Raw genomic sequence first — 22115 nt, forward strand, 5'->3', positions numbered from 1 at the left:
AGCGCCCGGTATCGGTTACGGCGCCGCTGCTTCGGCTTACCTTACCCACTTCATCCTGATTGTTTCAGCCACATCACTCAAACGAGCGCGGAGGCCCGCGCGGGGCCAGGCGCGCGCTCATTCTGCAAAATGAAAGAAACAAAGCGGTTTATTTGAGGCAACAGGAGGAACAGCAACTAACTCTCCGGCTGAAATCTGTCCGCTCTGACTGCAAATCTTTGAGGAAAGCAAAGCGCGGCTGTGGGAACACGCGCTGTTTGCCTCAGCTGCAGCTCACGCAGATAAGCGGGGCCGCTGTGGGCACACGTGTCCCGCTCCCAGAACCGCTCCGCCCGAACCAAGTCCCTTTCACGGCCTGTGTCACGCGCACGCGCTCTGACCCCTCCCTCACGAGCGCATCGTGATGTTTCAGCCTCAGAGACTCTGATTGACGCTCTGATACGCGGCCGCCGCGCTAAACTGGGGCTGCTTTGCGTTGGACTAAAATAAATCCCCCAGCTTCTAGCAGCGACTTCCTCCTGCTGCCGGAGGCCGCGGCTCCCTCACTGGCAGATTTCTCAAACACGCGTTCACGATGCGCGCGCACGCACACACACAGTCACACATTCAGCTGCGCAAAAACTCACCAAACACTTCTCCTCCTGATGCGCTTCTGCCCCCCCCCCTCCCCCAGAACAGGACTGATGCTCGTGATCAAGGCCGTTACCGTGAATGGGTTGAACTAATGACGGCCTCCGGTCTGCAGGGACGGGGGTTTATCGATGCTTCTCTCATTGTTGCTCGTCAATCAACCAGGAGGGACAAGACAAATAAACTATGAACATGAAAACATCTGAACAAATGAAAACATGCATCCATCCTCTAAACCCGGTTTGTCCCTTTCTGGGACCAGGGGGCAAACGAACACACAGCATATTCACTTCACTTCCTTTGCAACAGTAAAATAAAATGATCAATAAACACTAACGAGTCTTTTTAATAACCTTTAGGGTCAAAGCTCTAATGTGGAACCCCAGTGCAGAGTCTAACGGCTCACTGCACAGAACAATGACTGGAAATAAAAAAACACAAAGATCATCTCAGTCTGGGCCATTTTCTGGCAGCGGGGGGGGGGGGGGGGGGGGGGGGGGTTGGTCTGTATAAAGGGGAATGTAAGATAATTTATTATTATTGTGGCACAAGATGAACTTATGATAGTTTTTGCAGTGTTTAGCCGTATCCATTTTCCCTCCTTTTTATTCAAATTTCCTGCACTTATCTTTGACACCCCCCGCTGTATTGGCTTTTGCTGAACCTGCTTTGTTTTCAGAGGACTCACTCAGTGCCACATTACAGCCCATAGAACAACAGTTTCCACTGTAAAGCATGGTGGTAGTAGCATCATGGCCAGATTTCCATAAAACTGTTGGGGAAGAAATGAAATGTGCTGCCATTCAGGCATGAGGACAAAAAGATTCCAGTTTTTATTGTTAAACTTTGATCTCTTCTTATAAATGATGTTAGTTTGGGAGCTTTCTATATTAATTATTTTTATTATTATTATTATCATTATTCATCTGTTTTTAAGCATTTTAATGTAGTTTGATGTTGTTTCTTTTTTAAATGGATGAATGCTGCACTGACCAGAAGGCACTTTTAATGCCATTGTTCGTGTGACCAATAAAGATCTGTCTATTTTCAGCTTTTGGGCCACCAGCAGATCTTCCAGTTACCAAAAACTGAATTGGTTGCAGAGTGAAACCGTTTCGTCTGTGTCTGGAGGAGACCAAACAATAATTCAGCGTCCCACAAAACATGAAGCATTTAAGCGAGAAACTTCCCCGAGAAGCGGTTCAAGAGGGCAAATAACTATTTACTTGGCTTACTTATCCTTTATTTGGGTTGAGACTTCAAGTCTTTATTAAACGTCATGATTAAGTCAATGAGTTTTAGCCTTTTGTCGTTAACACCTTTTCATTTCTTGACTTTTGGGTTCATGACGTCTTTTATTCTTCAATGAAATCCACCTGGATGAATGAGAATCTGTTCAGACGCTTTGGCTTTAAGCTTTCAGCTCAGAATCTCTGCTCAAAAACAGTGAACCAGGAGAAAAACGGCACACGACTCCAGAACTTTTGTAATGCAGTGATTTTCTGAAAAACAGAAGACCAGCAGCTGTTTTTTTAACAGCACCCACTAAAGATTTAGAAGACGAAGAAATGATTTAAAACGTGTTTTTATGGGAAATGTGTTCTTGAGACAAAAGTCAATGGAGTGGTCGTTTGTCACTTCCACGACCGCACGCTCTGAGCCAAATTGTTGTCGGTGGATTGGTGCCATAATAAGCTATTGTGGCCAAACTGACTTTCCCTGCTTTACGTCCCTGTTCAGCGGCGCTGCCTCAGCGTAGGCGCTCACCCCCTCTCAGTGTGGCGTCTCAATGAAAACCACATCACGCTATCTTATCCTCTCACACGTTCCTTTGGCTCTAAAACACTAACCACAGTTTAACACCCCCTCTCTTTCTTTTAACTCTCTCCCTTCCTTTCCATGCAGCAAAGCAATCAGATCTCAGTCCTTTCCCTTGACTTCAGCTGCATGCAGTCTCCCCGGCCGGCCGGCCCCCGGGACAGGCTTGCTGAATCCCCTCAAACGCCCCACCTGCAGCCTCCAGATAGGGACTGACTGTGAACACAATGAATGATTTACTGGGTGCTGCCGACCGCAAGACACTTCTTCTTTCACACAAGAGGTTCACAAAGGTGCTGTTTTTCTCGCCTTCCCATCCTGTAACTTTGGGGACTGTGCTCTGCCGAAAAGTGCTTCAGAGTTCTGGCTCCACAGTCCGGTCCAGACGAGGCAGCTCTTTCCCAGACAAAAGAAAAAGATCTGTGACTCTGTGCTGTGAGCCCTCCACAAATCACCTCCTCGTCCATCAGCAGAGAACATTTCAGCCGTTTCTGGTTGTAAATTTCCCCTCCAATAACAAGGACCTCGGGGGCACGTTGGTGTGTGGATGTGAAAAGCTGCGGCGTGTTTCCTGGTCATTGTGTGTGGAGGAGTTGAGGCAAGCACTGGAAAGGTCAGAGTTCAACGGGCACAGCAGGACTGAAATAAGCTTCATCTTCGTCTGTGTCCACTTTCTTGATGCAAGGGTTTCAAAGTAAGGATTCAGAAACGGCTTTGAGTTTCTGGCAGAGGAGTAAATCGCTGTCAGAGCCGGGGGAAACCGAGCTTCAGCTCTGCACAGTTCCTACAACGTTTGTCTGCTGATAAACTTAGCAGCACTTCATTCTGCTTTCTGCAGAACTGATTTGATTTGTGTCGTCTGCAGTTCTGGACTCTACCAGCTTCTGCGTGAGGAGTTCAGAGAGGTTTCCCCCCAACAGCTGAAGCTGGCCTTCATCGATTGACAGCTCAAATCAATCTTTGCAGCAGCGAGAAACACTGGAGGGTTGCATGCTGCAGAGTGCAGTCTTATCTGTGGTGTGCCTGTGAAGACATTTGTTGACATGTGATTTTCCGCAAGTCATTTCTGGTCCGCTGCGACCACAAAGTCATCGTCTTTCAATTCTATTAGTGAACCAGAAGATGAGGCCTGCAGACGAGCGAGATTTGTCTTGATTTGGCAGCACCCGAAAAGCAGTGAGACGAAAAGTCACCGAGGGCTGAAGTGACTGTTCAAGTGACCACCTACACAACGAACATCCCATGAGCCACCTCTCCATCGGCCCACCACACCCTTCAGCCTCACGGTGAACCTCGCAGAACCGCTGACCACCCCTGGTGGAGCGTGACTCAACAATGGCTGCTTCAGTTGCGAAATCAGTTCAGCAGAAAGTGAGCTTCAGCAGCAGTGAAAAGGCGTCAGCAGCAGTGACTGGAGCTTTTTCTTATCTGATGGCGAGAACACATGCAACCAGAGTGACGGTGAGGGATGCTATCGCTCTGCTTCTAGCACAAAAGCAGAAGAATCTGCTTCCTTTTTTCAGACAAACAGTCACAGTGCTGAGAGATTTTTGTGCTCTCCAGCTAAAAGCTGTGACTGCCAACCTCTGTTGAAACCCTGGCTTTGGGCTGCGTCTGGCTTCCTCATTCAATCAGTAGCTTCACAGGTTTATAGCTCCTTCAGCCACACAGTCGATTAGACGCTGAATTCTCACTTGTTGTGATGTGTGATCACAGAGGCAAAGCATCTGAGGCTGTGAGAGCAGCAGAGGACATGTGGGAAGTAAGCCTGTGATGGAGAAGGTTAGACGCTTCTGGCTTCTACTTCTGTGTGAAGCTCTGAAGAATCTGTCTCCAAATCACTCGTAAAGAAAAGCATTCAAGAAAACAAAGCTCATAGAAAAACAAATGCAAATCTTTTGCAAATGTCTGAGTGACAGTTTCTCTGTTTTTAGAACCATTTAAGGCCTTTCAAGGTTTGGGGTGCGTCTCTGAGGACCTGCACCTCCATTCCTGTTAGTTCGGTTTCTTACTAAAGAGACAATTTGCAGTTCCGGGTTTTTGACAGAGCTACACCCAGAGAACGCAAGAAAAAACCCTCAAAGCAAACAATTCAAAACTGTTGTCGTTCCAAAAGCTAAAATTATCCCAACAGTGCCTCAAATGGAAAAACGGCATCATAAAATATGGTTGGTCGGAATTCCGAGACCTAAAAGTGCCAGCAGGAGATGGTGGGATATTACAGAAAAGGTTTAAAGACTCAAACGGTGAAAAGCTTCATGAAATCTTCAGAAATCAAATACCAAAAACATTCACACTGAAGCAGAGCAGCTCCAAACTGCAGGACCTGAGTGTGAGTGACAGCTGACACCATAAGAAAGGATGTAGCTGCAGAGCTGGCAGACGAGGACGTTAGACGGCAGCTGTAATGTGTCTTCATACCAAACATGCTGGAAAAATGTTTGAAAGAAATGCCAAAAGACCCAGAATCCTAGTGCCCAACCTGATCAAACTGTTAAGGCTGTTAGCCCAAATATGTCACGTGACGCGGCAAGACACACGGATCATGTGGTGAACCGGATCTGGTAGTTTTAAAAAGAAAAATCCCTTCTGATTCAGATACTAAAGATGAAAAATCCAAAGTTAGTGGCCCTCGGACCCTGAACCGGTACTGGTTCGCGGCCCGGGGGGTTGGGTTGAACTTAACGGGAACAGGCAGCACTATCACAAAAACGTCAAGTTGGGGACACCAAAAACATCAAAAAGTGAGGCGGAGGGGCCCGAAAATACATCCAATAATGACGAGTTGGGAGTGAGAATGTGTTTTTTGAAACGACAACAAGAGCTGCACCATTGAAAATAAAGGCACCCATCATATTGGTTGTGTTCCGGGTCCCGGTCTGGGTCCACATAACCCAGCGTCTGGGTCCGGATCCGGACCGCAGTCCGTTAGTTAGTGACCCCCCTTGCAATAAAATGTAGATTTTAAAACATAGGTCTTTGTAAATGTCAGCCTAATTCTTCTTTGTTTGTGATTCCACATCGAATCAGGAATCGAAGGAATCAGAAAACCAGAATTTCTTGAACAAAAAACAAACAAACCTGGAATTTAAACTGGAGAGTTGTAAATAAAAGGTAAAAACTTGCACAATTTTCCCTGAGTTGTATGAATTAAGTTGTGTTTTCTACACATCACACAAATACTCAATAACGGCCATCAGATGAATATTTTCCTCTGTGAAATTACAAATGATGATTAAAAACTACTCCAATAAAGTCGGTAAATAACATAGTCAGTAAATCATTATCAGGTGTTTATTTAGATTGTAATGAAAGAATCTTATTACATTATGTTGTTACAATTATGTGAAATATAACATTTAGTAGAATTTTTAAATCTTATGGTAAATGTGACACTTCTCTTCTTGTGTCTTCACTATCATTTGCTTTGTGTTTTTCCTCTTGACAGATTTGTTTAGGAGTGAAAACTGGCAAAATTAAAGATAGATTTTTCTTCATCTATCTTCTTTCAAAGTTGCCTTTTAAATCTTTGTGCCTCATAAATTCATTTAGCCATAAATGTGACAAACATGCTGAGTGAGACTTTTGGCTTTTTGCATGAATTTGTGTGAATCCTGACAGCTGATTTTTAGGATTGATTCAATGGACAAATGCAAAAAGCTTTCATTTGATAAAACTAAAACGACAATCCAAACAATGACAAAAAGGTGAAGTTCCTCATCTATTTCCAGTTTGGTTCTTGCATCTGAGGTTCAGGTTCAGGTTTCTGACGTTTGACTCTCCTCCTTGGCGGTTTTGTGGGCGCCGCTGTCAGAGCGGACGCTGGACTGGACTCTCAGCAAAGGTTGGTGTTTGGGATAAGGTGGACCTGCCGCCCTTCACATCACTCAGCAACTGCTGAGGTGGTGTCAGGTCAGACGGTGGATGAGAAACCTCTCTGGGTCGGCCTTTCTTTCTGTTTGAATCCAAACACGCGTGTTAGTTCTGCACCTCTAAAAATGTGTTTCATGATGAGGAAACCCAGCATGGAGAAATCAGCACAACCTGATCATCTTTAGCTGCACATTGTGAAAATGTCAGAGTGGGTCTGTACAAACTTTGACGATACGTTTGCCTCTGCTGAGAGGAAGATGAGCCTGCAGTGAGTTGGTTTCCGCGGAACAGCGGTGAGCTTGCAGCAGACTTTTTTGGAGCGGTTGAGTCCAAAGGTGAGGTGAGTCTCGCTGAACCCGGTTCTTAACCTGGGTAATCTCAGAGCTGAGATCTGGAGCCTGTTGGAGGTGGAGTCACAAATCTGTCACACATTGTGACCTTTCTCACAGGATTTAAACCCCACCCAACATTCAAATGTCTCATCGCTGACCTTTCTAACCCCACCACCTTCATCATCACTTTTATCATGTACATGACTGCAGCCATGATGCATCAAGAGGTCTGGGTGTCACAGAAAGCTTTAATAAACCGCGCACCTACGGGGAGATTTTTAGCCACTGCATCACAGTCAAGGCTTCTCGGTGACCTTTGATAAACTTCTCCCTTTTAGTAACTGTCCAAAACTTCTCACTTCTTGAAGATAGACCCAAAGAAACTGCTGTGTCATGACTTTTGAACAATCTGACTGCTTTAAATGCACACAGACGTCCCACGAGTTCATCTTTAAATCCACAGACTGCAGCTCCAGGGGGTTCAATCCTCCGAGGTCAAACAGCATTTAGTTGTTTTGAAGACATGAAGCTTTGGTGAATTCAAAGAGACCAGTGCTGATGAAGCCTCAGCCCCAACTGCCCTCACGGGGGCATACGGGCTGGTCTGAGGGGGGAAACGGCTGTTGTGTGGCCCACAGGAAACGTTAAGGTTGGAGACAATGCGGTGAGCCGATGAGCACATTTTGGGTGACGATAAATGCAGGCGTGTCGTATTGATTTTTCCTTTTTTCTGTCCTCCCCCAATCCTGCGCATTTCACAGGGACCTGTTTGTGCTGTTCCACACAAAGTTGTGTGTTTTCTGTACACTCCTTGCTGCAGCCTGACTGTTAGAAAGAGGAAATTAGACAATTAGAGTTTAGTCTGTGTGGAGATCCTATGGGCGTCCTACAGGCACTTATGTATCTCGTGCACATGCCGTACATATATGGCAAGCAAAAAGTATCGCTTTTTCTGGTGATTTATGATTCTTTCCGCTTGCCATATCCACAAAGCATTTGTGTGCGGTCAGTAAAATGCAGCTGATATATATTTATGTTTATATATATATTTATACAAATATATAAATATATAATATATATGTATATCATTTTTATATATATACATCATTTGAGAGTAACAGGCAGCCTTAAAAGCTCAAACTTTAATGAAAAATGCAAAGTTGCAAGACTTCTCACAAAAAACAAATATTACAAAGAATTTTTAAAAATAATTTTTAAACATGTAGAAGTTTTAGACCTCATTGACATGCAATTTAAATTATTTAGAAAAAGCCCAACAATACGTCAATAGGAAGTCAATAATAATTATAAATAAAAACAATATATACATGATAAGTCAATAATTATAATAATAACAATAAATCAATAATAAATAATAATAAAAACAATAGTAATTCAATAATAATAATTAATCATAAGAATAAATCATTAATAAGTCAACAATAAGTCCAAAGGTCAATAACAGATTTACCCTTAAAAAAAGAAGAAAAATAAAGAAAAACAATAGATTTACTGATTCATGTGAGTGATCCATTTGCGTAACACAGATGCTATGGCGTCGGGTTTCAAGCAAACAGTCTGGCCAGTCTTATCAAAATCTGGTTCCACAAAATGTTTTGAACATAACCAGACTGTATTGCTAGTTGGTACCACAGTGATCCATCTGGGTTAGCTCTTTTTATTGCAAAGGCCCACTTTTTCCTTAAGTCTGAATCCATTGGAAATCTGCTAAGTTCAGTCACTGAGTCAGAAATCAAGGTATTCCCACTATCAGCCCAGAGCAGGCTGAAGTGGTAGAAGTGAAGGCATCCAGAGAAACCTCTGTAACATTACACTGCTTCACTGCCGTGGATCAAGCAGAAATAGCATCAGTTATTACTCAACTTGTCTGTTAGACCTAATTCCCACTAGACTTTTTAAAGAAACCTTCCCCCTAATTAATGATTCCATATTAAAGATAAATACCTCTCTGGAAATGGGTCACGGGCCACAGTCTTTTAAATATGCAGTTGTTAAATCTCTTCTGAAAAAGCCCAGTTTGGATCCTAGCAACTTGGCCAACTATAGACCAATATCAAACCTCCCCTTTATTTCCAAAATCCTAGAAAGAGTTGTAGTTAAGCAGCTTTACTGCCACCTACAGGACAACAGCCACTTTGAAGACTTTCAGTCGGGGTTTAGACCTCACCACAGTACGGAAACTGCACTAGTTTGAGTCTCTAATGACTTTTTATTGGCCTCAGAAAAGGGACTATTCTCTATTCTGGTCCTGTTAGACACCATTGACCACAGTATTCTACTCCATAGATTACAGCAGGGGTGTCAAACTCATTTTCACCGAGAGCCACATCAGCATAGCTGCTGTCCTCAAAGGGCCAGATATAACTTATACATGTAACCAAATGTAATGAAAAATAAATGTAACTACTCCTTAATGTTAAATAGCTCATTGTTTATTATAACTTTTTAAAGTGACAATTACAGTTGCAGAAAAAAACATATGTTTGCTTGTTACTCTAGCATAAATCCTTTTACATTTGATTCTGTTAGGTTAGGTTATATTGAAAGTGTTTAAGTCCTAATATATAGTTGCCCAATCCGATAGTTCAAGTCAGATTCCCCCTAGATATGAATAAATACACACCAATTTTAATTTTTTATTTTAAGAAATTAAAAACTATTATGCTCTCGCGGGACACATAAAATGACATGGAGGGCCACATTTGGCCCGCGGGCCTTGAGTTTGACACATGTGGATTAGAGCATGACATAGGTTTGAATCCTATTTATCTGATAGGTATCAGTTCGTTAATGTAAATGGACAGTCCTCTCAGTGCACTCAAGTTAACTATGGAGTCCCACAGGGCTCAGTTTTAGGACCCATCCTGTTTATAATCTACATGCTGCATTAGTTTTCATTGTTATGCTGACGATACGCAGTTGTATCTATCCATGAAGCCTGACCAGAATGACAACATAGAGAAACTGAACGCCTGCATCAGAGACATCAAGACATGGATGACAATTAATTACCTCCTCTTGAACCCAGAAAAAACTGAGGTCATTATACTAGGTCCCAAAAACCTCAGAGATGCTCTGTCTGCTCAGATAGTCTCCCTGGATGGTATAAGTATAGCCCCCAATTCCACAGTTAGAAACCTTGGGGTTTTATTTAACCAGGATTTATCATTAAAGGCTCACATATCTCAGGCGTGTAGAACTGCCTTTTTTCACCTGCGGAATATTGCTAAGATCAGAAATATACTTTCTAAGAGTGATGCTGAAAAACTCATCCATGCATTTGTTACGTCGGGCTGGATTACTGTAACTCCTTGTTAGCAGCGTGTCCTAAGAGTTCCTTAAGAAGTCTCCAGCTTGTTCAGAACGCAGCAGCTAGATTGTTAGCAGGAACTAGCAGAAGAGATCACATCACTCCTGTGTTAGTTTCACTTCATTGGCTCCCAGTTGATTCTAGAATCAAGTTCAAAATCCTCCTGCTTACCTATAAGACCTTACATGGTATGGCCCCATCCTATATTAAAGACCTCATAGTGCCTTACCACCCAAATAGAACACTTGGCTCCCAAAATGCAGGACTGTTTGTTAGATAAGTTAATTCTTCTCTATGAGTTCTGATAAATCGCCTGTCCGTCCTGGGGGAGGATCCCTCCTTCATGTGGACACCCCTGAGGTTTATTCGTTTTTTCCGGAATCCGTTTATTTAGGAGTTTTTCCTTACCATGCAGGGGGGTCTAAGGGCAGGGATGCCAGTTTAGTTTAGTCAGTTTGTTAGTTCAATTTAGTATTTTCCTATTGAATTCTATGTATTCATGATCCTTTTGATTTTATGTTTTACTTTTTCAATTACCGATACGAAGCCCATTGAGACGACTGTTGTGGTGAATTTGGGCTATACAAATAAAATTGAATTGAATTGACTCCTGTTCACTGATGAATGTCAGGTCACGCGGTGCTCAGAAATGACGGTCGTCAGATGGAGAAGACAACGTCAAAATGGTTCCCAGTATTCTCTGGTGAAGAAGCGACAGGCTGGATCATCATCAGGTTATTGGTTCTTGTGGGCGGTCCAGTCACTGCAGGTTCTGACCTCAGAGACATAGAACCATCATCATCCACAAATTCCACCAGAAGACTCCCAACTTTCTTTCCTGATAATGCATGAACAGGTGCCAGAATTGTCTCAGCTGGAGTTCAGGAAGTCGGAGTAGCTCATGCTACGGCCACCAATGACCTATGACCTGAACCCCATAGAACAGGTCTGGGACCATGCAGAGACTGAATGTTAAAGTCCTGTTATCTGTCACACAACTAGATGTGTGACATTTGTTCTCTGCATTTGACCCCTGGGGGAGCGGTGAGCTGTAGACACAGCCGTACTCAGGAACCATTTGGTGGTTTAACCCCCAATCCAACCCCTTAATATGAGTGTAAAGTAGGGAGGCACTGGGTCCCATTTGAACTCACAACCTTCCAGCCACAAGCCGGACACTCTTCCACAAGGCCACTGAGCTGGATGTTTATAGTAGAGCATATAGAACTGTGGCATTCCACTCTTCTACAAGTTCTACAGGTAGAGTGGGGCAAAAAAGTATTCAGTCAACCACCAATTCTGTAAGTTCTCTCACTTAAATAGATCAGAGAGGCCTGTAATGTTCATCATAGGTAAACCTCAACTATGACAGACAAAATGAAAAAAAATCCAGAGAATCAGAAAATTGTCGGATTTTTAAAGGATTTATTTGCAAATCATGGTGGAAAATAAGTATTTGGTCATCTACAAACAAACAAACATTCTGTCTCTCACAGACCTGTAACTTGTTCCAGATTGTTGACCTGCACCAGGCTGGAAGACTGAATCTGCAACAGGTAAGCAGTTTGGTGTGAAGAAATCAACTATTAGGACATGGAAGACATACAAGACCACTGATAATCTCCCTCCATCTGGGGCTCCCCCCAAGATCTCAGACAGACAGACAGACAGACAGACGGACATATTAATAGTCCACTGGGGAAAGTTGTTTTCATAGTAAAAAAATTCTTCATAAGCTACGGAATTATGGTATTCATGCATTTGCCTTTAGTTTGTTTTATTTTTGATAAAACCATGTATGGCGTATGTCTCAACCATTCAGAAAGCAACAAAAAATTACATTTGCGCTGAACTATTTCCCATTTCCACGTTGATTATTACCGACATCTGTAGCTTGTCAGATGTAATTAAATGGAGGGAAATAAAATGCCCCATCACAATGCGTAATGACGCACAATGGCTGATCTTGCGCTCTCAGAAGATGTGGCAAATGGAAGAATTCGGAGTGAACGCATCTTTAGACAGCAAGAAGACTTGCTGGCAAACGAGGACGACTGGCTTATGAGCTGGTTCCGACTTCCTCGAGCCGTCCTGTTGGAGCGCTAGACGTTTTTTTGCCTCGCCTTTGATGTCCGAGCATTTCTTTTTTTATTTCGGCCACGGTCCGAGGTTGTGAGGCTACAGCATTTACGGCGTCTGCCACCGTCTGCCACTCACGTGCCTTTTTGGCATTAGTAATGCCCACACTGTGCCCTCCAAACAACACTTTTCTCCTCTTTTCCACCTCGCCAACGACAACTTCAACTCCACATTGAGTGCAGTTACTTTTTTCTTCATTTCCTCTCGGTGTGTGCCATGGTTTCGCAATCAATGAATATTAATTTGTGGGCGTTTCACGGACTATTTATGGGCAAATATGGGCGTGTCATGAAGCAGCAAAAGCTGCGCTGCATTTAGAATTGGTTGTGATTTATTAAGGGAAAGATGCGTAGGATGTGCGTGCACACGGTTTTATAAATCCGAATATTTCTGTGCGTACGCACGTCCTATGTTTCATCCGTACGCCACTTCTGACGCAAATCCTACGCAAAGTTTTATAAATGAGGCCCCAGGCCCGTCTAAAGTCTGCAAGAGAGCATTTGGATGATCCAGAAGAGGATTGGGAGAATATCCTATGGTCAGATGAAACCAGAATAGAACTTTTGGAAAGAACTCTACTTGTGTTTGGAGGAGAAAGAATGCTGAGTTGTATCCAAAGAACACCATGCCTACTGTAAAGCATGGGGGTGGAAGCATCATGCTTTGGGGCTGCTTTCAGCAAAGGGATTAGGACGACTGATCCATGTAAAGGAAAGAATGGATGGGACGATGTATGGTCAGATTTGGAGTGAAAAACTCCTTCCATCAGCATTGAAGATGAAACATGGCTGGGTCTTTCAGCATGACAACAATCCCAAACACACGTTGCCCGGGTTACGAAGGAGTGGTTTCAGCCTTTCAAGGTCCTGGAGTGGCCTAGCCAGTCTCCAGATCTCAACCCCATAGAAAATCTCTGAAGGAAGTTGAAAGTCTGTGTTGCCCAGCAACAGCCCCAAAACATCATTGCTCTCAAGGAGATCTGCGTGGGGGAATGGGCCAAAATACCAGGAACAGTTTATGAAAACCTCTTGAAGACTTACAGAAAACATTTGATCATTGCCAAGAAAAGGTTTAGAACAAAGTAATGAGTTGAACTTTTGTAATTGACCAAATAATTATTTTCCTCCATAATTTACAAATAATAAGCAAACAGAATGGAAGGCTGGTTCATCTCCCAAACCAGAGATAGTAAGCCTCTTGTTAAAAAACAGACCATAGGAGCCGGGCAGTAGAGGGGTGCTGCTGCCCCCTGCTGGTTATTTTAAGGAGTGCTCCTCCCGGACAGCAGGGGGCGCTGTGATGTCCCGCCAACGAGCTTTTCCAGAGAATAAGGAAGTGCAGTGTGTCCAGAGCCGCACAGACGGAGGACTGAACACTAATAATGGTGCGTAATCAGGGTCCATTTGTCACTTTGTAGTGTAGATGGAGTGTTTGTGGATATTTGTGACGATAGAGACGCGTGTCTGGGAGTTTGAAGGGTGGATGTCGCCGGATTCGCTTGCGGCCGGTTAGCCGCTCCAGCGTGGCGGCGCTGGAGAGGCTAAAGGAAGTGGAGGCCTGTGCAGTCACCGTGGGGTCGTTCTCGTTTGTTACTGGGGGTTCTGTTGACGTTCTCCACCGTTTGTTTGCAGGGCTTCGTCAAAGTGGTGAAAAACAAAGCGTACTTCAAGAGGTATGAGGTCAAGTTCAGGAGGAGGAGAGGTAAGGAGCCTGATGACGTCACACTCTGTCGAGGCAGGATCATCTGAATCTGATTTTCTGAGGAGGTTCCGGTTTCTGAAATGTGTTGATGTTGTACAGAACTACGCAACATTCAACGATCCCTTCATCCGAATGAGGAGCAAACCCGTAAACCACGTGGTACAGTTCCACTAATGAGGCTTTGAAGCTTCAGAAACAAACTACTGTTGACAAAACCACTGATACCCATGTTAACCAGATTCTACACCATAAAGATTAGAAGAAGCTGGTGTAAAAAGCTTACCATTTACTGTTCTTTATCTAATTATGACAGTTTGTTCATTTGTGTCAGAATCATGAAATGAGACGTTTTTGGGTCACATTGTTTATTATTAAAGCAGACTCTTTGACAGCTGGCTGGACTCATGAAATCTATCACACGCTTTGTTACGTCCAAGCCTTTAAGAACCGGGACAGAGGGAGCACCAGCACCCGTCTCACTTTAGGGTTCACCTCTGCTGTCCGGGGCAGGAAGGTCCTCTGGTCCCCATGAGTTTAAACTATTGACTGTCTAGTTTGACTGGATCAATGGCGTGTGACGTCATCATCTTTAGAAGACTCCTCACTTCCAGTTCCAACTAATTGGAGACATTTCAGTCGCCATTTTTCCGCAATATGTCTGTCGCCATGTTGGAACCAGATGTCCTCAGAAGCCAGGATTGGTCCGCCTACATTTCTATGGCAACCACTCTCTCTCCAATCAGGAGTGAGCATGTTAGAAGGCCACACCCCTTCCACTGAAGGCGGGCTAGTTCCTCACCAAACTTCTGAAGATACCTGATGGGTAAACGCAGCCAAAAGTGATGCATTAACTGAAGCTGAGAACTGGACTGACTCCTCCCCCTGGCGTTCCAAACAGGAAGTGGTTCCAAGAAGCTAAAATCCCATAGACTCCTATAGAGAAATGAACAGCTGTTACTCATCGTTCTATTGGTCAGAACAACCGTTCTGGATCTCATGATTTTTATAATAATAATAATTCATTTCATTTAAAGCGCCTTTCATGAAACCCAAGGACACTTTACAAAACAAAGGTTATAAATAGACATTAAAAGCACAATAAATACAAGAGACAAAATCAAAAGTGAATCAGGATGGAAGGCAGAAATAAACAGATGAGTTTTGCGTTTAGATCTTTATTAACATGTTTCTGATAATCCTTTTTTTTTCTTTCATATTTTGTTTGTTGTACACGGTTTTCATCTATGCCCTGTTGGTAGAGCTGTGACGTTGTCGGATTTCTGATCACCGCGGTGATGAACCACCAGGGGGCGCGGCGTCGCGGTTAACCGCAGCCCCCCCCCCCCCCCCCCCCAAAAAAAAAAAAAAAAAAAAAAAAACACAAAATCCCCGGCGGCCGCATCAGAATTACATACAACGTAGTATTCTTTATCAACAAATAACAGTAACAACTATCTGAGCCTTCACCTGTGCTCTCTGGTACAGACATCTTCTCAGAATGTTATATATTGCCCAGACTGCAGACACTTTGTCACCTCTCCGCTGGCCATGAAGTCTGACACCCATGAAGAACGCGGGGCAAGAGGCCCTTATTCATAAAGACACGTAACTTTGCGCTGGACAAAATAGTTCCAAAAAAAACATGTAGTGATATTCATGGAAATCTAACAGTGCGCGTTCATCTTTGGTGTTAGAGTGACTGAGAACAGTAATAACCCCCCCTAACACAAAATCCTCCGGCGGGCGGCCGTGTCGCGCACTTAAGAACGCACGCAGCTTATAATGGAAAGGAATACAATGGAAATTAATAATTAGAACGCAGTAAATTTGTCTTAGAATGAGGATGTGCTTCTGAAAGCGCGCGCCCGTGTGTGTAAAGGGAGCCGCGTGTCACGTGCAGCGCAGAGCGCACGCCGACAAAAGACAGTGACAGGCGCGGTGGGAGAAGAGAATAGTCTGAAGGAAAGTCTGAACACAGGACTAGCAGAAAAAGGAAATTATCAGCAAAGATGAACGTGTTTAATGTGTTTATTATAGTTCAATCACGCACCATATGCTGGACTTTCAACAAAAAAAAAGTGCGGTGATGAGGTCATCACCGCGGTGATGCGGTTATCGTCACAGCCCTAGCTGATGGCTAAATTAAAACCCTCCAAAAATAGCCAAGTTAACAAGAACAAACGTATTTGGAGAGTTTCTTTTAGCAGAAAAGAGGAAACAGAAGGAGGGTCTGTGACTTCAAAAGAAAATAGATCTGCATTAAACAGACAAAGTCTTTATTCCAACGATGGATTTATTGTGACAGTAGTTCCCACAGACAATATTCTGTTATAAGGTTGCTACTAATAAAGGTGGATTCATGTTTATTACATTTAAGAAAAAGCAGCGTATCTGTCACACGAGGATGACCTCACCAGCTTGGTACAGTCCGGTCTGCGGCCTGAAAAGGTCGAAGACCGCTGCTGTCATGAGTGACAGGTCGTGTTTGTGGAGTTGGCTCTTGGTCGTCAGAATTCAGTCGTAGTTGTTCCGACCCAAACTAAAGCTCAGTAATGTAGGGATTTGTCTGGAGAGCCCCGTTTCTTTAGAACATGTGATCTTTACTGGAGTGGAAGTTCAGGTAATCCTGCTTCAGTCTGCTCCTCTGGTCACATGAGATCAGAGTGACTGTGGGGTTTGTGTTGGTAGAAGTTTACCGGGTAATCATTGAAGAGAGAGGTTTCCATCATTGTCAAAGGTCTGCTGGAATCTTGTAAACGCGGTTCTGTTCCTCCCTGATGTGAAGCGCTCACATCTTCCATGCTGAGGCAAAGTCACGATTGAATATTTAACCTTTATTTACAGGAAACGTCCCATTGAGATAAAGAATCTCTTTTTTTCAAGGGAGTCCTTGCTAGGGGGAACAATAAATGACATTTATAATAAAAATGTAAACAATTAAAATTTACAATAAGTAAAAATGAGAGTTGATGTAAAACAGGTACCGTTGACAGTGACTTTCTCCTTCATTCGTCACCATAATAATAAACTCATTCTTTTTTCCCTGCTTGACCAGAGGGGAAAACGGACTTTTATGCTCGCAAGCGCCTGGTTGTTCAAGACAAGAACAAGTACAACACCCCCAAGTACCGGCTGATCGTCCGCTTCTCCAACAGGGACATCTGCTGCCAGGTCAGACGGCCTCGCCGGCGCCAGGCCAGTGGTTTGTTTGAAGTAACTCACGTCTCTGCTGTCCCTCTGCATTGTCCAGATTGCTTACTCAAAGATTGAAGGTGACCACATCGTGAGTGCAGCGTACTCCCACGAGCTTCCCAAATACGGCATCGCGGTCGGACTCACTAACTATGCTGCGGCGTACTGCACCGGGCTGCTGCTGGCTCGCCGGGTAAGCACGCTCACGCTGCGGCGCCCGTCTGCCCGTGGCCTTCAGGCTCCAACACGGTGCTGTGTTTGCAGTTGTTGCACAAGTTTGGGATGGACCACGTCTACGAGGGCCAAGTGGAGGTGACGGGCGACGAGTTCAACGTGGAGAGCGTGGACGGACAGCCGGGGGCCTTCAGCTGTTACCTAGATGCTGGTCTGGCCAGAACCTCCACAGGAAACAAGGTGTTTGGAGCCCTGAAGGGCGCCGTGGACGGAGGACTATCGATCCCTCACAGGTCAGGATGCCGAGCAGAAAAGCTTCACCTCAGCTTTTAGCGGCTTTCATTACAAAGGTGGGAGGTGTTGAGACGCAGCAGAGGTCAGTTTGAGATGAACCGTGCTGTGGCGAGAACAGAGCAGAGCGCCACATCATTTCAGTGTTTGTCTCCTACATAGAGACAAACACTAACTAAACAAACACTAACAAACACACAACAGCCATTTTTACTGAAAGCACCATTTTATCTTAAACTCCAACATGGAATAAAATGCAAACATTGAACTGAGGAAAAAATCCCCAGAGCCTCACCCTGTAGTGTTCTGGAGGCTTTTCCTTTTAATGCACTTCCTGTCTGTGTCTGCAGCCAGCTTAGCTATAGACTCACCTGTTCCCCATAGGACAGCATCATTGACAGGAAAATGATTTTTGTTATCATGCAGAATAGGGCTGCACGATATGAGGAAAACTTGCGATATGCGATATGAGGGATTAATATTGCGATAACGATATAATTTGCGGTATATAAACAAATAGCGAAACAACCAAAAACATCATTCCCATTTTATTGCAACAGTTTAAGAATTGTACTCTAAATGACCCTCGTTGACATAGGAGGGAACATCTAACATAAAAGGGCTCCATCTGATTGGTCAACAATGCTAAAGAGTATCCAATTGGTCAAATGCATAAAGGGATTTATTTGATTCATTAAATAATTTAAGCTGCCATAAGATTGTTTTAGGTAACCATTTATTGCAATTTTTGCTGTGTTTTGCTATATGCATATTGCACAGCTTGATCTTGCGATAACGATAAATTTGCGGTATATTGTGCAGGCCTAATGCAGAACTTTGTGAGCTTGTTGTGTAAAGGCTGTGCAGCCATAAGCAGAATCTACGTCCAGGAAGGAACCACAGCTCAGGTTTTCCCGCTGTACTCTTCTGCTACAGGCTTTTAAAGTCCGGTGTGTCCCACAAGAGAAGTTAGTGATTCTTCTGCTTAGAGACCATGTGTGGTCCATCTGCTGGGTCTGCTTCTAGTCTTTAAGGAGTGTTTTAGAAGATTGTCTTAAGTTCTGCTGCATGGTTTAAGCGGCAGATGCCGACTCACCGATCAATGTTCCTGCAGCGGTTCTCCCTCCTTCAGTCACACGTTTGTCTCACTGGTGCTCTTCTGCTTCTGAGAGGTGGTGTCGGTTCTTCTAGTGGAGGGGTGCCCACGCTACCAGAAGAAACCGACGGCAGAGTGTCTTCATTCAACCTCAAAGTTGACGATTTCTACTATCGTCTTAAAATACTGTTAATGTACTAATAGCTCAAAGTACATAGTAAGAGTACACAATCTTTGTGAGGAGAAAGGTTTGTGGTGTGTATTCATATTATTTTGTAGTAATGCATGATTAGATGAGGTGTTTTATTCTGAAAACAGGAAGCAGTGATGATGATGGCGTTTCACGCTCTGCTCTAAACCGTGTCATGGGGGGTGTATGACGTCTCTACAGCGCGGTGGTACTTCCTCCGAGGGGGCTCGGACCCCTTGGGGGTGAACCGCAGACCCAGCGTCAGGTGCCATGGGGGCGTGGCTGGGTCAGACGGGGCGTCTCTGTCTGGCTTCTCAGGCCGCTGTGCGCTGAGTGTCGTTAAACACAGAGACGTGTGTCAGAGGACGGTTCATTGGCCGTTCTGCATGTCAATCAAGTGACTTACTTCACGCCGAGGATGAAGATTCTCCGATAAGATTTAAAAATACTCATATATTTGTATTTTGTTCATCTTTGCTGGCCTGCGTTCTGCCGTCACACTGCCGTGATGACACCCTGATCTAGTGCCTCGGCGTCGTCTGTTCCAAATCCTCCAGCTCTCTTCTCTTCTTCCAGCCTGAAACGCTTTCCAGGTTACGACGCAGAGAGCAAAGAGTTCAACGCCGACATGCACCGCAGGCACATCCTGGGCATGAACGTGGCCGACTACATGTCCTACCTGATGGAGGAGGACGAGGAGGCCTACAAGAAACAGTTCTCTCGCTTCATAAAGAACGGAGTCACGCCAGACGCGGTAAGACGTTGGAGCTCGCCGTCCTTCAGCTGCTCGTTTGCACCATGTCTGCGGTTTCCATGCTTGGGAAAATCGCCATGCTGATGTTGCACCTTCCTGTCATCTGGCTGAGAAGCGCCTGCAGCGCCACCTTCAGGCTTTTGGTGTGAACCGCTGGTTTCTGTTTTCAGGTGGAGGAAATGTACAAAAAGGCACACGCTGCAATCAGAGCAAACCCGGTCCACGAAAAGAAACCCCAGAAAGACGTCACCAAGAAGAGGTGGGTGTGCCCTTCCTCTGCATCATTAGCCGCGGTTACATGGGCAGAATATCTTGATCGGATCAATGGTGGGGTTAAAATTCACCCGTGCACATGGAATCAGAAAACCTTTTGCCGATTAGAACAAACGTCACACTTTCGGTTGGAATGAATCGTTTGGGCATGCGCAGTAGTGTTGAAAACTCCCGGATGAGGAAGTAGGTCCCGTTCTAAACAAACAGCTGCCACAGACATTTATTTTATGCAGCAGCTCGGTAATATGTGAGACGATCTTCCAATCCTGCTTTTATTAATGTCATGAATAGTATGAAGCGCCTGTTCGCTCATCGTTTTATTTAATCCGTGTGATCAGTGCTGGAAGAAGGGTTAGGACAGGCTATAAACACAGGCTAACAGCCTGATGGACACAAAATGCAGGACCATGAAACGCAGCAATCTGCGTCTTGGCTGCATGTTAATAACATCAGTCTTTATTTTGTCCGGACACAACTGGAAACACGAATCTACGTGATTGTTTGAACAGTTTCTAAGGACTGAGCGACATTTATTTCTGCTTCCCCAAACTCGCTGCGTGAGCTGACGGCTCTCCTGAGTCCTGCAGCCGCTAACCCAGAGCGGCGGGACGGCTCGCAGTCTGAATTCTCCCACACCTAACAAAACAAAACAAAAAACGCATACGTAACAAAGCATCTTCCTCCCATCAGACACGAAGTTATTAATCCGGCTGCTCTGCTCACTCGGGTGCCAGTAGACCGAGTGAGCGTCAGGGGGCAAGCGCTCTTTCCCCACATCTCCCTCATGAGGGGTGAAAGAGAGGGGAGAGCCAGCGGGACGAGAGCGGAGCGGTGCTTTTCACGGGGCGTCCACAGAGCAGCTGATGGGTCCCGTTTGAGCTCCAAAGCTTTCATCTTCCATCCGTCTATGCGTGACATAAACCAGAGCAGTAGTGACACACGATCAGAATGACCGTTTACATGCTCCACGGTCGGTATAACCCACCTATCTCGATCGGAAAGAAATTTTGATCCGAACGAGTCTGACCGGGGCAGAGTATTCCGAATGACGCGTTTACATGACGCATTTTCTTTCCGATCAGGCGTTCTTTCCGATTACTTTTGCCCATGTAAACGCGGCTATTGGTGCACTGGGGGGCCTCAAAGCAGCCCCCCCCCCCTCCTCCTCCATGTTCTGCATGTTAATGGACTCCTGCTGTTCTTCCTGACAGATGGAATCGAGCCAAGTTAACTCTGGCACAGAGGAAAGACCGCGTCGCTCAGAAAAAGGCCAGCTTCTTACGAGCGCAGGAACAGGAAGCGGGCGATGGTTAGCCCCCCCCCACTGCACACACATCACGAGATAATAAATCCGCCTCAAACTCTAGCCTTCCTCGTCTGCTGTGTTGATTGAAGTGACTTTTATTCCAGGAAGAAACGTGTTGTTATGGTTACATTAAAGGGTCTACATCGGGGGTGGGCGATCCACGGCCCGCCTCCATGTTTAGTCCGGCCCTTAAACAGTATCAGAGACGCATGATTTTACTTTTTTCAGTCTGGCCACCCCCGATTGAGACCCACATGGAACACATTTGAATCCACCGTTCTGCAGTCTGTGTCCCGGTCACATCAGGAGACCGTCTTTCTACGTCGCTGTTTCTTTTAGGGAGATTATGCTTTTTGTTTTTTTCAAACGGCCCACCCTGTTCTGCGTCCCTACTGGCTGTGGATCGTGTCAATCTCCTCCGTGTCATGCAGCATAAACCTGATGGTGATCAGATCTTTCATTCTTTATTCCTGCTATGAAGGTTTGAACTTTTAGTATTTAAACATGAGAGAAACGTTCATGTGAGGAGTTTAACTGCCACGGTTATTTTTGGAACCAAACTCCTGCAATAAACAAACACTAGAACATGCAAATATCTGTCCAGAAGAATTGGATTTTTTTTCATTGCTGCTCATGAAGTTTAGAGTAAAATGACACATGAGGAGCTCAGCTTCCAAAGTCTCAACAGGACTAAGAAGGGAGAAGAATATATATTTTCAAAGCACGTTAACGGTCGGGGTCAACAGGAACCTATGAGAACGCCGACTGAACTTTTTTTTTTCCCTTATATTTTTTATCTTCACTGGTCTCCATAGCAGACATGCGGGGAGCGCAGACTCTACCTGGAAGGGGCGGTTCCTAACTTGGTGAGGTCATAATGTGAGAACCCGCTCGTTCTCATGGATTGGGAGGGGCTGGTGCCCAGAGAGCAGGTTTTTAGAGGAAGACTCGGAAAAGATCGAATGGATCAAAATACCACTTAATGAAGATAAGAAGACACTTCAAAGCTGATTTA

At 44.7% G+C, this 22115-nt stretch overlaps 1 protein-coding gene across 1 annotated transcript; it reads left to right on the forward strand.

Annotated features, from left to right (window-relative positions):
* The first annotated feature begins 13372 nt into the window (after positions 1–13372).
* On the forward strand, positions 13373–21160 carry rpl5a (ribosomal protein L5a). The gene is made up of 8 exons (XM_004078648.5): positions 13373–13507; positions 13755–13824; positions 16880–16995; positions 17075–17209; positions 17281–17483; positions 19344–19521; positions 19692–19780; positions 21006–21160. Exons 1-8 carry the CDS (start codon positions 13505–13507, stop codon positions 21106–21108), a joined length of 897 nt encoding a protein of 298 aa, XP_004078696.1. The 5' UTR covers positions 13373–13504; the 3' UTR covers positions 21109–21160.
* Positions 21161–22115: the final 955 nt, after the last annotated feature.

Source organism: Oryzias latipes, chromosome 17 (genome assembly GCF_053564925.1).
Source record: "Oryzias latipes strain Hd-rR chromosome 17, Olatipes_Hd-rR_3.1".
In the NCBI taxonomy this organism is placed as follows: domain Eukaryota; kingdom Metazoa; phylum Chordata; class Actinopteri; order Beloniformes; family Adrianichthyidae; genus Oryzias; species Oryzias latipes.